The sequence below is a fragment of the Struthio camelus genome, chromosome 13 (assembly GCF_040807025.1).
Source record: "Struthio camelus isolate bStrCam1 chromosome 13, bStrCam1.hap1, whole genome shotgun sequence".
NCBI lineage: Eukaryota > Metazoa > Chordata > Aves > Struthioniformes > Struthionidae > Struthio > Struthio camelus.
In genome coordinates, this window is record NC_090954.1 from 17,911,235 (window position 1) to 17,930,410 (window position 19,176).

General features: G+C 39.4%; 1 protein-coding gene across 4 annotated transcripts in view; it reads left to right on the top strand.

Moving 5' to 3' along the window:
* TENM2 (teneurin transmembrane protein 2) overlaps nt 1-19,176 on the top strand; it is a 692,618-nt gene that overhangs the window by 620,332 nt on the left and 53,110 nt on the right. For all 4 annotated transcript variants that reach the window (XM_068959701.1, XM_068959700.1, XM_068959703.1 and 1 more), the window contains one exon: nt 16,987-17,133. In XM_068959701.1, the coding sequence (XP_068815802.1) occupies nt 16,987-17,133 (147 nt within the window). The remainder of the gene's footprint in view (nt 1-16,986; nt 17,134-19,176) is intronic.

The window sequence follows — 19,176 nt, forward strand, 5'->3', positions numbered from 1 at the left end:
AGAGAAATGACTTTTTGTTTTAACCACTGGGAATACCAGAAAGTAGAACTCAGTTCCTGTAGCATGTTGCCATCGACTTTTCGGCAGGTTTTAAATATAAACTGATCTGACTACTTTTGCTTTCCATTTAATAAGGCAAGGCAAAATGTGTGTCTGCTAGGTTACAGATCACTCCCCTCTGGAATTAGTAGAGGAATTAGCATTATAGCATGCAACCTTACAACGGAAAGTAGTGTGCCTAGAATTAAGCAGTTAGTTAGAAAAAGAAAAGCTGGGTGTTTCTCTCCCTCTCCCCTATTTTCTTTTTCTTTTTAAATTGCAGAAGCACTTGCTTTTCAAAAAGCAAGATACTGTTCTGAGCAGGAAGCTGTGGGTCATGATCATTATTTACTCCTGAAAATAGAAAGCACAATATGAAACAAAATGTTAACAAATTGTGATTAATTCTGTAACCCACAAATAGTTTTTTTCAGAGTAACCTGATAAGAGTACAGGAAAAGCAACAGTAATGTGCCTTTTCTTGTTTCCAATACATTTGAAAGCTGTCTTAGACTTAAGAGCGAAAATCATTGCATAGGAGTTTGTTAGGAGCATGAAAAGGAAATGAAAGTTGACAATGCTCCCCATGCAGCATTGGTAATAGATAGTTGAGTTTGGAAAAAGTTGTTATAGGGACATAGATTTTTAGATCCGATGCATCTTTTTGTTGGTTTCTTTGGCAACTAGGGGGGAAATTGCATTTTGCTTCTGCCTTGCGTGGATCGTTATTAATTGATTCTTTATCGTGAAGCCAATCCATATATATCTTCGGTATGACCTGTGCAGGGTTGAACCTTCTTTGCCAGAATAGAAACAGTCAGAAATATATTGGATTTAGAATGGGGAAAAACTTCCATATTTAGAGAACTGGTTATTAAAGTCAAGGTCGCTTTGTCTTTGTGAAAGTTGAGGGGGTATCATTTACTTGAAGGCATCACTAGATGAGTGCTAGCCTTTAGAAAATGTTAAGCTTGCGTGAACAGGTCTGTACTCGTTGCTTCTGCATGTGACGGTACTCCTCTACAAAGGTGGTTCTAAATCAGAAACCTAATGAGTGTTTATATTTCTGTATCGTGACTGCATGTGTAGCTAGAAAGCTGAAGGGGAAGTTAAAACCCTGTCAAAATCTATATTGATTCCTAAGCATTAGCTTGCAGTTGCAGCCCTTCCGTAATTGAAGCCCGGAATGGCCTGGAGAGGTTATCCGTTTTATGATTTTTCATTGGAATCTTTTGTTAAAGAATTTTGGAATAATTTGCTTGCTTACGTGCTGAAGAAAAAAGTGAATCAGAATTGTCAGTCACACCCTTTTTTGCAAACAGTAGTTCATATCCATTATCAAAACTTAATTACACTTGAGATACCACTGAGATACCAAACAGTGCAGAAATTCTAAAGTGAGTCTTGAAATTGTTAATACTTTCAAACCAGGTGAGATTTTGTTAAAATGAGAATGGTGCTCATTAAAATCTGATGATTTCCCCATTCCTTTTAATCTTGCAATCTTTTATACACAGAGCGTTCAATAAGTAAAGTCTGTCTTCTCTCTCCAGTATTTATGTTTCTAGTTATCGTATCTTGAAATGCTTATTACCTAATTGAAAAGTATTGCTGCATAGGAAGGTTTAAATGGGAAATAATTTTTTAGGGGAAATATTTATTCGGGAGAATTGGAAAAATATAAAATATTCACCTCTCTTGTAGACTGTATCTGGTACCTCCTTTTTACGGTTAGTTTCTCCTGCTGTACTAAGGATTTCATCAGCATTTTTGGGATAAAATGTTATATTTCTCAAATTTGCTAGCAAGATGTATATGGCATATCTGATTTCTTAAGCCAAATGTTTTTATTGAGATTGAATGGGAGCCACCTTTAAAAATCATTTGCATAATATGCCACAAAGTTTTAATTTTTTTATTCCATTTTCCATATTTTAGCGTTTGGGATAAAGATGTTATAAAACATGCAGAAAGTTAGCAAAAAATGACGGTAGTCCTATGATTAGAAATTGCTTGTTTATTAACGATGATGTTTTACAGGGCTACTACTGCTGGTCTCTTACTTGAATGCAGTTACTTCATTTCTGATTAGGAAATAGTTAAAATCAATAAATTATTTCCTGCAAAATGAAAGCAGGTATGCATGCCGGAAAATGCCCTTTAATGTCTCCAGTTCACTGATGCATACATTGAGCAGGAAGGCGGTGCTGTGTCATTAAACTGCAGGATAGTTTTTCCAATCAGTGATACCCAGATTAAGGAGGATTTTTGTGAAAGGTTCCTAACCGCTTACAGAAGTTATTACCGTAAATTGGATAGTCACTATGCCTGATTAAACATATTCCCAAATATGTATTTACTTTGAGACTTAAAGCTGTTCCTAAGTTCACTTTGCTTGATTAAGTCCTGTGGAGATCTCATAAACTCAGTAGAGTCAAACTGCGTCAGTCCTCAGGTGAGAGACCTTCAGCTAATATTTTGATATTGCAAGGTGTTCTTCTGTTAGCTAGCCACGACATGTATAGTGGAGTATTTTCAATGAGTGAAGACTTCTGCAGTTTGAGTTACGGTAGCACTTCTCCCTGTCTGCTCTAAACCGATAAAATAATTCTGCGCAGTGTTAAAAAGCTGCTATATATGACTTCATTTCTCAGTGATGAACAAATTGTATACAGTAAAGCCTAATTAATGTGTTTCTACCGTGTTCTGAAGTATGTGGCAGCTGTTCAACTATGTACACGAGATGGGGAAAGGTACTCTACCCAGCTGAAATTACTGGAAACAGGCAGAGTATGGTAACCTGAGGTATAATTTTATGTGAACGTGGAGGGGGAGATGGTGCAATTCTTCAGAATAAACTTGTTTTGGTTATTTTCCCTTTAACATTTCTAAAATAATTAATAACCTTAATTGTCATTTTGCTGTCCCATTCACAAATGTTAGATTTTTAACATGTTACTGGATATTCTTTTTGACTGATTTTTTGGCTTTAATAATGTTAGTTCTGCTTTCCTCTGGTTTTTTTTTCTTTTTTTTTTTTTAACTGAAGCAAATATCATGACAATGCATAGCTTTGCACCTTTTCACCTGGGATGAATCAGGGACTAAAGTGTGCTAATCCAGTGCATTGATCGTTCACTCCTATTACAGCGGAGGTAGAGCGGTCTCTAGATTCTCGGCTGCCGTCTCCAGCTCACTTGGACGCTGTATTTCTCTTCCCTGGAGAACTGTTCCTAGCAAACAAGTCCCATTATGAACTAATAACATCCTGCCTATCCCAGCATGCTTTGAAAACGGAGTCAAATATAGATGCAGGGCAGTGAAGTTAAAAGCCTAGTTGGTGCTTCAGATGGCTTCAGCCGAGAAATGGAAAAGAAATACTCTGTCTGTAAGCAGAAAACTGGCTTAAATATTTGTTCCAGAGAATTAGGGTCATTTCTAGTGAGGCTAGGGGAAGAGGAGAGCTGTGAGTTGCCTTGACAGTAAACATTTTTAATATAAAGCAAGCAGCACTTAGAGTCCTTCACCTTTAAATTCCTTCCAAATACTGATTAAGTGCTCTAGGCTTTCCTGGGGGTGAAATAGTGAGATCAAAATCAATATTTCAGATTTATTTAGTATTTAAATATCAAGGTAACTGGCTATGTTTGAAGGATTATCAGATTTTTCTGTACCATTTTTTTTCTTCACCGTTTAGGCAGATAAAGAAGTAAACAAAAGAAGTTATCCTAGGCTTTGTCTATGCCTGCAGGATTAAAAACAGCTTGGTCATGAATCTAAAATGGTATAAATATAGCATTTTTATTTCTGTTGCTTTTTGTTGGTTATTTGTGCGGTTGGTACATATAAAAAAACAGGAAAATTGAATGGTATTATTCATGAGGCTTATATATATTGAAAAAGGATGCAGAAAACGTCTAGCACTTTAGAGTGAAAGGCATGTATATAAAACATTTTAAATAGTGAAATATCCATCTTCTGTGCTACTTCTGCCAGATAGCCCAGCATACACAAATACTCACATAACTCAAGGTGTCTTATTTATGTATTTTCTTTTATTTTACATGCATTGTCTATATGGCAGAAAATTTCTCCTGTGATGTGGGCGTTATTTCATCCTTTACAAATACGTTTAAAGTCCATAAACTCCAGCTCTAAAAACAAATGTATGTCGTGTTTGTCATATTCAAATATTATTTTTTGTGACTTCTTAATCATACTTTACTGTCATGAATATTTAGGATTCCCACAAGCCAGAAAGGATGCGAGAAGCATTGACTGTCTGTTTTTGTGTATTTTTTTCTTTACCCCTTTCTTTTGATTTTCCTTTGGATAGCTGAAATGTTTGGATGCTCTAGTCTGAAAACCGTATAGTGTGCAGCCATATATTGGAATCCATGTAATGGATGCTTTCAGAAGCCCAACTGCAAAATATAACACATACCTGGCTTTATAATTCCTTTCATCCCAAAAGGATTCCACCATTGTATACAAGTTAAGGGATAGGGAGCATACTAATCTATTATGCAGTGATGGAGGAAAATGTGTGCTTGTATTAAGGCTTATATTTATTCTTTCGATACAGATAACTCGCGCACTTACATAGGACCTGCATACCTTTATGTTAATTACTAAATTATAAATTCTGTGCAGACAGCAATATCTGATGAATAGCAAGTAATTATATTGTAATAATGCCTGAGAAAACTCGTATTCCCTTCCCTGAGAATTATGCATTATGAAGCCCTAAAATTAGTAGGATAATGCAGGTTGGAGGGGATGTCAGGAGATCATCTAGTCCAACCTCCTGCTCAAAGCAGGGTTAGAGGGTAAGTTATGAGGTCGGACATCAAGCCGGGTCACTCCGGTCCATAGGTTTTAAGGCAGATATCCTACAAATCCTTTTACTGTGGGTTAGATAGGCAGTTACTCACCACTCAGCACCGTAGCTAAGCGTCTTCAGTAGTAGATTTGCTTGTTCTCTCTTTTTCTTTTCAAGGAAAAGAGCGTTCACATTACGGTGCCCTACAGTGCACGCGCACGTCTATTCTTTCACATCCCCAAATTCAAATAGGGTTAGAAATACTGGTGTGAACAGGTAAGAAGTACTGGCATGAGGGAAACGGTTCTGTTCCTTGGTCTCTGTAAATGCTGGTTTGGCATGTTGTTCTGATTCTCTTCAGCACTTCAGCTCTATAGTGGTATAGCTGTTTGTATATTAAGGGAGTTACAGTCAAAGAAATTCAATTTGTACTTGGAGCAGAAAGTGGATAATATGTGGTAGCTTTTTATATGTAAGTTCTTATTTGTAGAGTGAAGAAATGTATTCCGTAGTCTTGAGCTGGTTTCTAAAAAATCTCCACCTCCTACGCAGATAAGATTAGCCTTTGTCAGCCCAGCAGAGCTCTCGACCCCCGTTTTCATCCTTGTACCTTAGGCGGTCTTTTGGATATCCTGAGCCTAGCAGATAAGAAGTAAGGCCTTGAACTTGATTTTGAATGTCTTTAGGAAGCCATCGGCAAGAGAATTAAAATAATAGTAGATGTACCTGTTGTTGCTGAGGAGACAGGCTTCACTATTCATGTAGCTGAATTCGGCTTAAGCCCTTATATATTATGTTGTAGTCAAGGCATGTATAAGGGAGTTCAAATCATCATCTTAGTATGCAATGGAGTCTTACAGTCGATCAGAGATGGAAGATAGCACAACTTATGTATGCCCTGTGCGGGGGATTTGTGAAGTGAATAGAAGTATTCTGAAGTTAATGACTGAACTGACAACTGTGAGCGGGTGTCTTCCCTGAAAAGCCAAAATTGTACTAGGCTAGAATTGTAGGCAGATTAGTTTTAGTGGGACTTTATGAAAATGTTTGGAAATGGAAAATATGATACCGGTGATATTTGGATTAAATGGATACATCCAAGGGTTGCTTTGTTATCGAACAGTCAGGCTAATGCCAGGCAGATGAAAGGCAATCTCAGTTTCTAAGTGATTTATTGCATCTTTCAGACAGGAGAAGCACTGGTTATCCCTGGCCCTTTAAAGAGCCAGCAAGGGCTGCAAGAGCAGCAGCAGCAGTTTATAATCCAAGGTATTACCACCACCTCTGTTTTTTTTTTTTTTTCTTACCTGGTAGTCAGTTAATACATCGAAACCAGAGAAAGCCTATTCTTTTCTGAAGAACAGTCAGTATGTTATTTTTAAGTATTATATGAAAGACCTAGGTATGGCAGACTGCCATGAACCTTGAGGCTGTACATTAGCTGATTGAAATCATGTGATTCTATTGAATTTGACTGCATTTGACCAATGTGACTAACATCCCGCCCTTCAGTAGACATGACTCAAAAGGCTTCCAGTCAATAGAGAAGGATGTAATTCCAAGATGGTAGCTGCTTGAGTCTTAACAGTTAATTTTGCTATGTTATAGTAGCAATTGTTACATACTAGTTCATCCCAGAGAGATAAGATTTTCAGTATTTGCAATAGCCCTGTGTTCAGTAGAACTAATGCCAAGACCTCGTCTGTAGTGCCAGCTTTCATGTCCTGCACCGCTTACGTGTGGGAGGTTTTGTTGTTCTCCCTGGTTCTGCGTAAGCCTTGCCTCTGAAGATACTGGCATCTGAAAACTTGCCTTATTGTCGGGTTGCGTTAGGCCATTATCATTTGCAGGATGCTAGAAACAATTGTTTTGTTATCAAAACTGATTTAGAGATCTCAATTCGGCTGTAAATGTGTGAGCACAGTAGAGGACTCATTACAGACAATGTTTCTTGCTTAATTGTGAGTATCCTGGAGTTTCAGGTTCGCATCAGTCCTTCATGTTATTTTAACGTAGTTGTATTTATGTACATACTTAACTTACCAGAAAATGTCTGATTTAACTTTGTTTGGCATTTCTACATCCTGCTTCTGCAGTGACATTTTATTACTTACAAATATTTTCTGAGAAGTAAAGCTAGTGATTGTGAGTTTCCTTTAAAATTTAAAATAGAAGGAATGCCGGGTGGCATTTCTCTTGAGGACAGCTAGCCAATGACAGTGTAGTCTCCCCTGCTGACCCATCAAGGCAGTCATAGAGCAAAAAGCACATCTTCTGCATCACTTGAGAGATTTGAAACAAGTGAGATGTCTGGGAATACAGAGCCGTCATAGTAACAAACGGCCCTGCCCTTATCAAGCCTGATCTGGCACTTTTTAAATCAGCAGGTTCTTAGAGATTAGAAATCCTTAGATTATAAGGAATAAGGAATTATAAGGAATATGCCTACCTCAATGGCATCCTGGTGTATACGGGAATTTTAGATGTTCATATCTGAGCAGGCGCAGAGTAGGGCTTACCTCTTAAATTTCTGCCGTCGTCCGTGCTTAGAACAAGGAGGATCTCCTGTGGAAGACTTGTGGCACAGGGCTATGAAACTGTTCTGCCTAAGCGTCTGTTAGTATCCCCTTGCCAGATCACATTTTTCAGAGGGGAAACATAGGCTGCATTTACAACTTCGCTAAATTAGGTTCAAATTTGAATAAATGTGGCACCATGCCATCTCCACTAGCAAGCTTAGTCTGATGAGGAGCGCAGCGTAGAGTAACAACATCCTTTGTTGTTCTCTGGGCTTGATATGGAAACTGTGTAAAGGAACATGAAACTATGAACATCTTTATGTGTATTCATGCTTTACTACAAAGTTAGAATAGAATAAAACAGATATTTCAGCAATTTGGGCATGATTCTGAGTTCATATTCATCTTGTGTGATAACAATGGCAAAATTAGAGATTAGCAGTTTCCTGTCTGAAACAAGGGAAAATTAAGGGAAAATTAATTTAAGCTGAATTTTACAAATTTCAGTTAGCCAAATGAAACTGAGCTTTTGACAAGGATGATGCCAACCGTTGTACTCCTTATCAGAAACCTTAATACAATAAAAGATTATGATTGTAGTACTGATGTTATGAATACAGTTTCATCCAGGGTTATATTTCAAATGGATTTTGTTGCATTAAGGTTAATCTTAAGGAACTAGTTATCTTAAATAAGAATTGTATTGTATCCTTCATGTTTCTTCGTATCGGCTATTGACTGTGAACGTTGTTTGAGAAATGTATGCTTTAGAAGTCGAATATGATGTTAAGGTCATATTTTCAACCCTTGCTCAAAACCTGAGCAAATAATCTTCTGCTTCTGTGTAGCTACTCCGCAGCTTTTGGACTGCAGTAGTGTTGTCACTTTTGTCCTTATGTTTAGCATAACTACTTTGCTTACCTTGCTACTCATTCAAAACTACCTACACCCGATCCTGGTGGCCTGAATGGCCACCAAGAAGAGCACGGCATTGTGTGTTGAATGGAGTGTGTCTTCTGGGAACGCAGATAGTGCTGCCAGTGCGATCGCATCATCCCGAACCCCCGCTGCTGCCCAGGGCTGTGCGGCGACGGGATCCCGTGGATGTTCCCCGTTTGCTGGACTGGCCCTGGCCTCCTGGCGGCAGCAGAGCACTCAGTCTCTTAGCCTTGCCAAAACTTCTCAGTCTCACAACTATGCCACCTCCCTTCAGTGCAGCCTCCATTCCTTCCTGAAACTTTCTTTTATTTATATAAATAGCCCAAATTCTCGGGCTCAGCTGGATTGCACATTGTGCATACCCAACCTTCGGAGCAGACATGTGGGTTTTTTAATTGTTTGTCCGGTTTTCTCAAGTCTCAGGGCAATGTAGAGCAAACTCTGTGTTGGCCTCATTTCCCTCCGAGCTGCTGACAGCTTGAGGGAGTCACTCCAAAAGCTGATGATAGTTAGGGAGCAGCTGTGTCCCAGAAGGAGACCTTGAGGGAGTGTCTTACCCCCAAGAAAGTAATAGAAGTCCATCTGCTTGAGTCACTTAAACTGAGCTTGGCTAAAACAGAATGTGCTGCTGGGAGCAGCCCCATGTTAACAAGGAGTGGGACTCTGACACCTGTTAGATTTTTTTCCATCTCAGATTTTTGTGATCTGTGTTGCAAACATGAGCTTTCTGCTGTCCTTTTTTTTCCACTTGTATCTGCCTTGTGTTTTTTCCTTCAGAGAGATAGGTAAAGACAAGTGAATGTGTTTCAGCCAGTGATTTCTCTTGAGACTTCCTTTTTAATACCAGCAGTTCCCCTTTGTGTGAGCTTTACTTCTCTTTTAAACAGCTACACATCTTTTTCTCCCATTTTTCCATTTCGTTTCAAAACCTAAATGTTCTCCCAGTTCCTGTCCTTATGAAAGACACATGAAAGACAGAAATTGCATAGGTAAATAGTAAATAGACAGCGGTTAGAAGGGAATTGTGTTATAGCGTGTGTACCCTAGGTAAGTTAGAGAACCTTACTTACCATGGTCATTGTCTGCCTGCACTGTAAGTGATAGAGTGGAGGAAATCAGGATTCTTGAAAATTACTTCTTGGCCTTTTCTTTTCTTTTCTTTTCTTTTTTTTCCCAACCTGTTCAGTAAAAAAATTGGAGCGAGCCCATTCTGCTTTAGTTTAAACTCAGGCATGTGTTCATCACCCCCAGCCCAGCCCACCTGCAAACACTGTTTGCCTTTGTTTATCCCATACATTTCTTTATTTGAATTCCAGGTTAAAGAAATATTTAGGGCATTCAGTAATTTTTTAAAATGCCTATTCTAGAAAAGGAAAAAAACACAAGAAAATCAGTGAGCATTTATTGGTGACAAGCTCCTGAGCCGTGGAGAGCCGCGTTGCTGCTGCTCGGTGGTGGGAGTGCTCTCAGGAACCGGGAGCAGCACTGCTGTGGCAGGTCCGTGCCGAGACCAGGCTTCTGGGCTATGTTGAAAGGCTGAGTTAATTCTTACAGTTCATCAACGTATGTATGCTCCGAATATCTGAGGTAGTATTTCTTCATGGCTCTCTGCCCTCTCTATCAACCAATACTATATTGCAAGGGCACATGTTAATTGCATATTTTGGGTTTTAAGTTTGATTTAGTTGAAATATAGTGGGGCAGAAAATAACTTGTGCGTGCCTGCCATATTACTGTGTGCCGTTTTTATTTATATGACCTCCTTCTGGCTTTAACTAAACCCAGTGGGCTTTGGAATTGGAGGATTAAGAATAACAGTAGGAAATAAAAAGCATAATTTTATTTTCCATGTTGCTAGGTACCTCATTCTATGTACCTCTTTTATTATTTGCTAGATAGCCTTAGGCATACCAGCAACGTACTGAAGGAATGAACAGAAAATATGAAAGCAGTGATTATCTCACAAAATCCAAATTTAAAAGGCCAATATCATTTTCTGCTTTTATGTAATATCTCTGTATTCTGTAGGTACCATCATATCTTGGACTACTTTTATTTACCACAGTTCTGTAGTTAGCAGCTGTAATGAGAGAGGGAAGATTTAAATGTAATTGAAATATTCCCTTTGAAATTGATGTTGTGTATCCCGTGAGAGACAAAAGGCTGTCCTATACAACATACTCTGTTTTGCAGGGCATCTGCGTTCATCCAAAGGGCTACCTGATACAGTGTCCACTGAAGACACTGAAAAGACTCCTTGGACTGCCAGCGGGCTTTGGATAAGGACCTAAATAACGGAGCTAGACAGAAAGATAAACAAGAGATTTTGATTTGAGTCTAATTTTCCATGTACAAACTGAGTAGAGGCTGAAATCCACTGGTGATTGTCCGCTTCCCTACCTACGTAGTGATTAGGCATCTCCTGGAGAGAAGAGATTTTTACCTTTCCTCTCCATGTCACCCTTTTCCCTTAAAATAAAAGGCTGCCTATTCCTCCAAAGCTTGAAACATTTAAAAAGAACAAAGAGATCAGTCTGGCCTGTCTGGGAAGGGGTCTTCTGACTTCTCTTTCTGTGGCTGCCTTTTTCTTTCCTTCTTTTCCAAAGTAATTGGCCCCATCATAACTGGCAGTTCTGGGGATGATAAATGGAATTAAGGTTTAGACTGAAAACACAAATTAATCAGACAAAATGTCTTTATATCTTGAGTTACTACAGTGTAGTGCTATAGCATTGTTTGTTTGGGCGTTTTGAAGTAGTTCATGTACAAGAAAATCTGTATGCATCTCAACAGCAGCATACATGTGCTTTGGTGTACATGGTGTTTGTAAATGTCAGTGAAGTAGGTAGGTACTCTGTACAGAATTTATCCAAAATTGGATTTGAATTTTCCATGTACTGCCTATATCCTGGGAATTAATTTGCTGAGTTCAAAAATGAATTAATCGCCTTACAATTTAGTCCCAGAATAATTTCGCTGTAGATAAAACCTATGAGTGCTCTCTCTTGAATTCATCCAATACTATTGCTTTCTTACAAACAAGCACTGTCCGTATTGATTTTGTTTACTCTTTGTAAGGATTCTTCAATCTTTTTTGTTAAATTCAGGTATTCTTAAATCCCAAATAAGTCTTGAAAATGTGAAACTGGAGATATAGATAAAGCTTGCACAGGCCCACAGGAAGCAATTGACTTAATTTTGCTCACAGTCAACTCAGTAACAGCAATGTTTGTTTTTTTCTAGACTCACTATTTATTTTTCTCACTCCTCAGTTGTTGCTATGAAAAGTAAGACGACATTAATTTGTATTGTTATAGCACCTTCTAGGCCCAGTCATGGGTTGTGGCCATGTGGAGCTCTACAAGCAAAAAGCAAAACTTAGTATTTTAAGCACATTTTGTCTTCTGGATTGTAAAGGCTTTCAGACAGGAGCTTTCTTTTCCTGTTGGGTGCAACCAAGGGTCTCCAATCTTTTTGACCCCTTTCCCCCATTAATGTTAATAATAATATTAATAATATTATTAATAATAATGTTAATAATAAGATGAATATAATAATTTGTACATATAGTAGCAGTTGACTGCAGAGTTTAAAGTTCAGAAAATAGAACCAGAGAAGTTTGCTTCATGTTGACGTGGTCTCATTTCTCACAGCATTTCCCGTAATAGTGTTCTGTTCTGCTACTGGTACTGTGTTACTCACTTTCTTACTGCAGCATCCGTCGTAGATCCTCTTCCTCTTTGTAATGTGTACAGTCTGGAGAGACGCGTCTCATTCATTCCTAGAACAAGAAACTCAACTATTTCATTGCAAAGATACGACCGCTTTTCGCTTGTATCAGCAGAGCTCTTTTTGTTGTAATGTACTGTCAGCGTATGTGTATTGGAATGGGTGGGCTGGGGAAGTGTAAGTGAAGCAATTGTAACGTACTGAGAAACAACGTTAAGTATAGAGAGGAGAAGCGTCCCTCGGCTGTGATAACGTGTATTTGCTGAGTCTTTGCTTACCAAAGTTCAGAGTTTCAGAGTTGTCCTCAAGTTGTTTTTGTGGGTTTTGAGGGTCAGCATTCTTGTACTGCTTACCGCTGTAGATGTGGAATGATATTAACTTGCCAAGAAATAGCCCTTTTTTTAGGACTATGAGCAGGTTAAGAATATAATAACTTGTTTGAACAATGAGGAGCAAAAAGCTCTGTGAAATCCAGTCAGGAATTGGTTGTGTTACTCCAGTTCAGTTGCGTAGTTGAAGAGCTAAGATAGAGAGGAAATAAATCCAGGCATTAAACACTAGCCCTAGTGTTCCAAAACTGTAAGATTATGGAGACTGTTCTGTTCAGTGAGCTTTTTAAAAAGTGTCTTGGGATCTGCTACGTAGGAACAACGGTTTGTGTCATTCTGTGTTAGATTCAGAGATACGTTGCATTTAATTTCTCCTGGTCCTTTACTACTGTCTTCCAGGATTCCCTTTGGGTGAATGCTGGGCATTTTATCTATCTACAGTATGGAGAGGAATGAGTATTAGTGTTTTGATTTTGAAATCTTCTCTTATTCTGATGGTCCCTCACAATGGTATGCTAGTCACGTATTCCTGAGACTACATCGAAAAAAGTGCTGAAATTTTTCTTGCTGTTTTTAATTGTAAATGTGTATGTTCCTGTGTATATGCCTTCTGATTACCAGTCCGATAGCCAAATGGGAGACTGAAAGGGAAGGGAGACTGCATTAATGTCTCACCTCCAGCAGCCATCTCAGCAGGTCTGCGCAGAGACATTGCTAGAAAAGCGTGAGACACTTGAACTGCTGTTGCCCATGCTGTGCCTGTTCTGTGAATAAATAGGTTGTCAATCTAGCACTTTAAACAAGCACTTCCTTCTTTTTTCTAAGCCAGCTTTTTGACATTTTCCATTAAGCATACGGTTATAGAAAAGATGAGTAGAGTTTTTCTGCACACAAGGAATAGCAACCTGTCTGCTTAGCATGAAGGGCCCTTTTCTGTACTGTGACTGAGAGCTTTGCACAGGGCTGAATTACTTCTCAAGGTTAGATTTTGATAGCCCTTCTCCCTGTGACTACCTTACTGTCTCTTTGACTACCTTACTCTGTGAGTAAATCCACAAGACGACCAGGAGGTAATACCACCCTCTTCAGTGTGACCTGGATTGCAGAATGAGAACAAGCTTTAATGAGGATGCCATCTGCAAAGCACTTAGTGTTAGGACATGCTTAGCATTATGTGCGTTTCCCGTGAAGTAGGTCCCATGCCCAGTTGTGAGCATTGAGCAGTAGTTCGAACTCTGACGGTCCCTCTGGCAGGTGCTTTGTTTCGCTGTCCAGTGTCAAAATCTGCTGAAGTGTACCAAGGCCTCGGAGGCACCTACAAATGCTGTGTGTGCAGAGGATGTTCATCAGTACTAATCAGTAGAGACAGTTTTCAGTATAGATAACTCAGACTCCAAATGAAAGTGCACTCCCTAAATGTAAACATATTTTAAAGAAAACTTACTATTTATTTAATAGATTATAATGGAGCTGTTTTGACTATTTAGTCTAGCGGACTATACGTATTTGTCTGGAGAAAGACCTATACAAACATGCATAAATACACAGACGTGTACGTACAGACACACAGACACATAAGCACGCAAAATATGTCAATAGTACTCCATGTTCTTAAACCTGTTTTGGAAGCTAAATACATTAATCAGTTTAGCAAGGCTTTTTAAAGGAAGGAATTATTGCCAAAATAATCAGATTACCTTCTAGCCTGTTTCTTCTTTTTTTTCCCCTTCCTTCTGATATTTATGTTTCTGAAACACAGAGCCTCTCTTCGGATGGCCACAGCTGAATGAACTCGACAGAGGTAGCATCGGGTTTCCTAGCAACATCATGTCCATAGCGGTGGTGCTTGCTTCCCTCTTTAAGCTAAAAGCAGAGTCATGTCCATTAATCCCCAGCTGCACATAAAACTTTTCAGAGATTTCTCTAGCTCCCTACTGTTCATGTTTTCATCTTGCTCATATGTTGAAAAGCAAACTGCTACTGTGATTTCTCTCTCTTCCGTGCCCCAGTCAGCTGTGTGTGTAAATTCACAATTAATGTTTATTTTTGGTTTAAAACAAATAATTTGTCCTACAGTGTGATGCCTTCCTTCGGACATTATCATTTTGGTCATTCAAACACCCTGACAAGCCAATGTATTTTCAATCTATTGAAAATATATTACCCCTGTTGCAAAGTAATAGTGAGTTTCTACAGCTGAGTAACACAAAAATAACCTTTCTTTTAAGTGGAAGGAACACTGTGTTTTTTCATACGCAATAACAGCTGTAAAATAAAATTTCTAGGGCTTGTTTCTGTATGCTGATAGTTTTTCTATGTAAAACGGTCTTGACCCTGTCCCCAAAATCAGGTGTCTTACTCGTGAAACCTAGCGCAACTGCTGCTCTAGCTGGCAGACGGGGCAGTCTGTCGAGGCTGGACTGCTGTGCCAGTGCTAGAGATGGTAGAGATTCAAGCACACTGGTGGCACAACATGCAGAAATTTTGACTGCTGTTATCTATAGAGAGCATTTTTTGTGGATAGGCTGAGGTCTTAAAGGTCTTAGTTCAGGACCGTTCACAAGCACAGTATTGATTTTAAAAAAAATGGTAAAGGAAACTTAGAGAATTACACTGGAAATGAATGTGGCCAAGGACTACTTATTCCTGTTAAAATTTAAATAGTCGCTATAAACTTACCAGGTCATAACCCACTGAGGAAAAGAAAGAAGGAACGCTAATCTAATGTGAGATGAATCGCGTGAGTGTAGCAGGGATACAAAGCCAGCCTGCTTTCCCGCCAGGGAGGTTCCTGCGGCGGTGCGGGAACTAGTGTAGGATCAGAGGGACTTCGCTCTAATATCACTTGGTTACAGTAAAGGCAGCTGAGAGGAGTAGGAAGAGGCACAAACTCAGGGCTGTGGTTTTCTGAACGGTTTCACAGAAAAGCCCTTACAGGCAGTCTAAATTAGTGCTTTTTGGGAGGCTGCTCAACCTTTCAGCGCTCGTACTAGTATGAAAGCTGAACTAGTTTGAAAGTTACTCCTGTTCCCAGTAACCTGTAGAGACCAAGGGGCACAAAGGCAACATACTGTCGTCTTCGTCTTTCTCCGGTGCTGCGCGTTTGAAGTGGTACTGCTCAGAAAAAGGGAACATATTTATTTGCTTTCAGGAAATTTCCCACTGCTGGCTTCCTCCCGCGCACCTGATGAAAAGAGGAGCCGTGCGCTGCTGGGGTGCCCACGTAATTCCTCGGCTTAATTCCTTGATGCTTTTGAAACGTCTAGAGAAGGGGAGTGGAGTAATTAGTTAGCTGCATCTTGGGGTCAGGGCGGCGAGTGCAAAGGACCAACGCAGCCTATCAGGGAGAGCTGAGGGCTCCAGCAGGATCCTTCAGGCCTCGTTTCTGGCAATGACCCATTACTGCTGGTGGAGGGGAAACGAGAGTGTGGAGCACTGTGAGCTGTATTGAAAAGAAATTTTCTGCCCAAGTCCAACAGCAATGAGATTAATTAGTCCGTATTTTATGGTGGTTGTATAGATGGCAGGATTAGACTGTACTCCCAAAACAGGTGAGACAGCTTGCAATGTTTGGGATCCAACATCTAGTGTCAGTATGGCAATTCAGCCTTCTCCTTCCTGCTCAGACTAACGAAGAGATGGTGTGAGAGATCTGTGGCAGGACTGTCCAGTCTTCTTTCACCTTTACAGACAAATGCAAGAAGCTTGTGTGGATAAGATGTGATGTGTCTGAAGGGTTACGGAGGCTTCATGTATCTCACAGGACTGAATTTGGTTTTCTTACCCATTTTCTTAATGAATGTTCACTAAGATGCAGTAGTGCCTCCTGAGACTGATTTAGCTTCAGGAAGAAGAAAAGCAAATCAAGTTATTTCTATTGTCCGTGGACATTTTGTTAGAACGTAGAACTAGCACCTTAGCAGGGTGAATAATTCAGTTCCCTGTTCAGTGCTTGCTGTGTAGTTAGTAAGGTCATATCCATAGTCAGTTCAAAACATACGTCTTTTGTGGGATATCTCTTCTAAAATATCTTTTAGAAAACATGAACTATTACAACACAAGTAAACTTAGAGTTAAGTAAGTAGCTCTTTTAAAGTGACTGTTAAAGAAGGAAGATATTTTCAAAACAGGTTCACTACATATTTTGTGTACTTCTACTTTGTGTTCAGAGAAACTCTGGAGAATTATGCAATGCCCTGTATGAAAAACACCCTGAACATTGACAAGTTTGTTTAAGAAGACATTCTCCTTCTTAGATGTATACAAACACATACAGTGGGAGAAACACAAGGCTGTGATCTTCTGTCAGCAGATTGTTATTTTGTCTCTACTGACTTGGAGATCTGAAGCTTTCCAGGGTTCTTGCAGCTTTTATTGTGGCTGCCAGGAGGACTCCTCCTTTCTTGAAGGCTTGAGTTAAGTCCTCATTTCTCTAAGGTATCCCCTTTCTTTACCCTCTTTCTTCACACCAGGCTTTTGGCTCTGGAACAGGGAGAGTGTCCCACCAGCAAGAGCTAGGCTTTTTGTTTGCACAGTAGTGTTGTGTGAAGTCTGAGTGTTGGTGTGAATAAGTATGTCTTGTACTTATCTTCTTCATTTCTTCAACCAGATGGCTGCCCTGATTTGTGCAATGGCAATGGGAGATGCACCCTCGGCCAGAACAGCTGGCAGTGTGTCTGCCAGACCGGCTGGAGAGGGCCTGGATGCAATGTTGCCATGGAAACTTCCTGTGCTGATAACAAGGATAATGAGGGAGGTGAGCAAAAGTCTTCCAATTCCCAGTCCCTAAAGAACAGAAGGTTATACACACTTTCTTCATGAGTCATTTTACTTCAGAAAGACTTTCTCTGTCGTGCTGTTGTCAAGTATTGCTGTTGCGTTTCTTTAGAAACAAATGAGATTGGGAGCGTTGTGTCCTTGCGGAAAGATGTTGCGACCTGGAAGGCCTGCTTCAGGAAACGCACGGGCTCCCTCCCAGCATCGATTGCAGCGTAGCCTCTGCCATTTACATGAGCAGGGAATATGGCCCACTGGATTTGAATTTTTTCTGCAGGCTCTTAGCCCGTGTGAATTGCAAAATAGCTTTCTGTGCACATGTGCGCAGGCATAGCAACTGGTTTAGCAGGATATTTAGCAACATTTTTTCAGCCTTGTGCTAGAGGCTAAGGTCATGCTCTCATATACACAGCCCATATAAGTCCTTGTAGCTTGTTGTCATATTTAACGGTTCATACACCAAACTGTAAAGGACTGAGTAAGCTGTGCTGGCTGGTAAGGTTCTGAGATCCCAGTCCGGTTTTCTCTCTACCAGGCATACCCCTACTAAATACAGAATTTGTTCTGTGTTTCCCTTCAAAGATGCCTTTAGTTTATCTTGTTTTCTAGAGCCTTCCAGGATATATTAGGCTATGCTGGGCTAAAAGCATTTCCGAATAGCCGTGCCATTAAACAAGATGGCTTGGTAACTTTCCCCTCAGTTTGTCTGAAGTGGCTTTCTTAAATCTTTCTTTACACTGTCCCTAGTAGGTCAGCTAGGTTCTTTACAGTCTGCTCGTCCTCTTTTGTTCTTCGTTAAAAATCAAGCATCACACGCAGCTTTCCTCCTTGAGACTCCTTCACTTGTCTTTGGCCAATAATTGGTTTAAAGAGCTCAGTTGTTGTTTGCTGATTAATAACTGTTTTACTCATAATAATTCCTAAAACTGCAGAGAAACATGTGGCTTATTTGAATGATTGCTTTTAGGGTAAAATTGTCTTTGAGATGAGTGCTTTAATTTTATGTAAAATTTCAGTTTGTAGGAGTTGTTCTTAGTTCCCAAATTGTGAAATAGTTTGATGTATTTGGTTTTGATTATGTGATACTACCACATCTAAGCATTACCTATTTTAATTTGAATATCCACTGTTAGTTGTCTGGTTTCAGATTTTCATGCAATCAGTACTTACAGAAATATTTAAAAAGAGCTAGAGCTGATTCACTTCCAGAAAACTGGAATTTGCTTTATCACTGAATTGTAAAGAGCAGAATCAAACAGCAATGTTACATTATTTGGAGTCTACTTTTTTACTTTTGCCATTTAATTATAGAGCAAAACCCACTGAACTTGTGTAGCGTTCCTAAACTGTTTAAGAAATTAGAAGGTGCACTGCTTAGGTCTGCAGATTGTATTAGCTTTGAAGAAGATAAAGGAAAATATGAAAATGGATCTATCACCAGACTTTCCCCAAAACAACAAGTGAGTTTTGAAAACTTTATTAGAAGTACTGGAATAAGATGGATAAGATAACCAAGGGAAAATATTTTTACCCAGAGCAATTTGTTTACTTATCCAAGACAATATTCTACACTTGTAAAACAGAGAGGCAAGCAGGCAAAAATTAATTGAGCAGTCAGACCATTCAGCTCTTCATCCCAATTTAAAATTACAAGCCCCTAAAACTTTGTGTACAGAAGGCCAATACTGGCCCGTCAAAGAATATGTAGAATACCTATGCCGAACAACAGAAGTGTAACATGAATCAGCAGTGCAAGACGCATCATCCATGCAAGATGCGTGGTTTCTAGTTGACTGTTGTCATACCTGAAAGAAAACTGCTTGGCCTTGTTTGAATGTGGGAAATAATGAAGTTAGAAGGTTTGCCAGCTGTCTCTTCACTTTCCTTCTTGCTCAGTGTTTTCTGAAATCACGGTCTTTTCATCTGCACCATCACCACCAGTGGTAATCAATTATAATACTTTTTGTTGGATAATCTGATGTTTGAAAGCAGGCAAATTGAGATTTTGAAGGGAAAATAACAC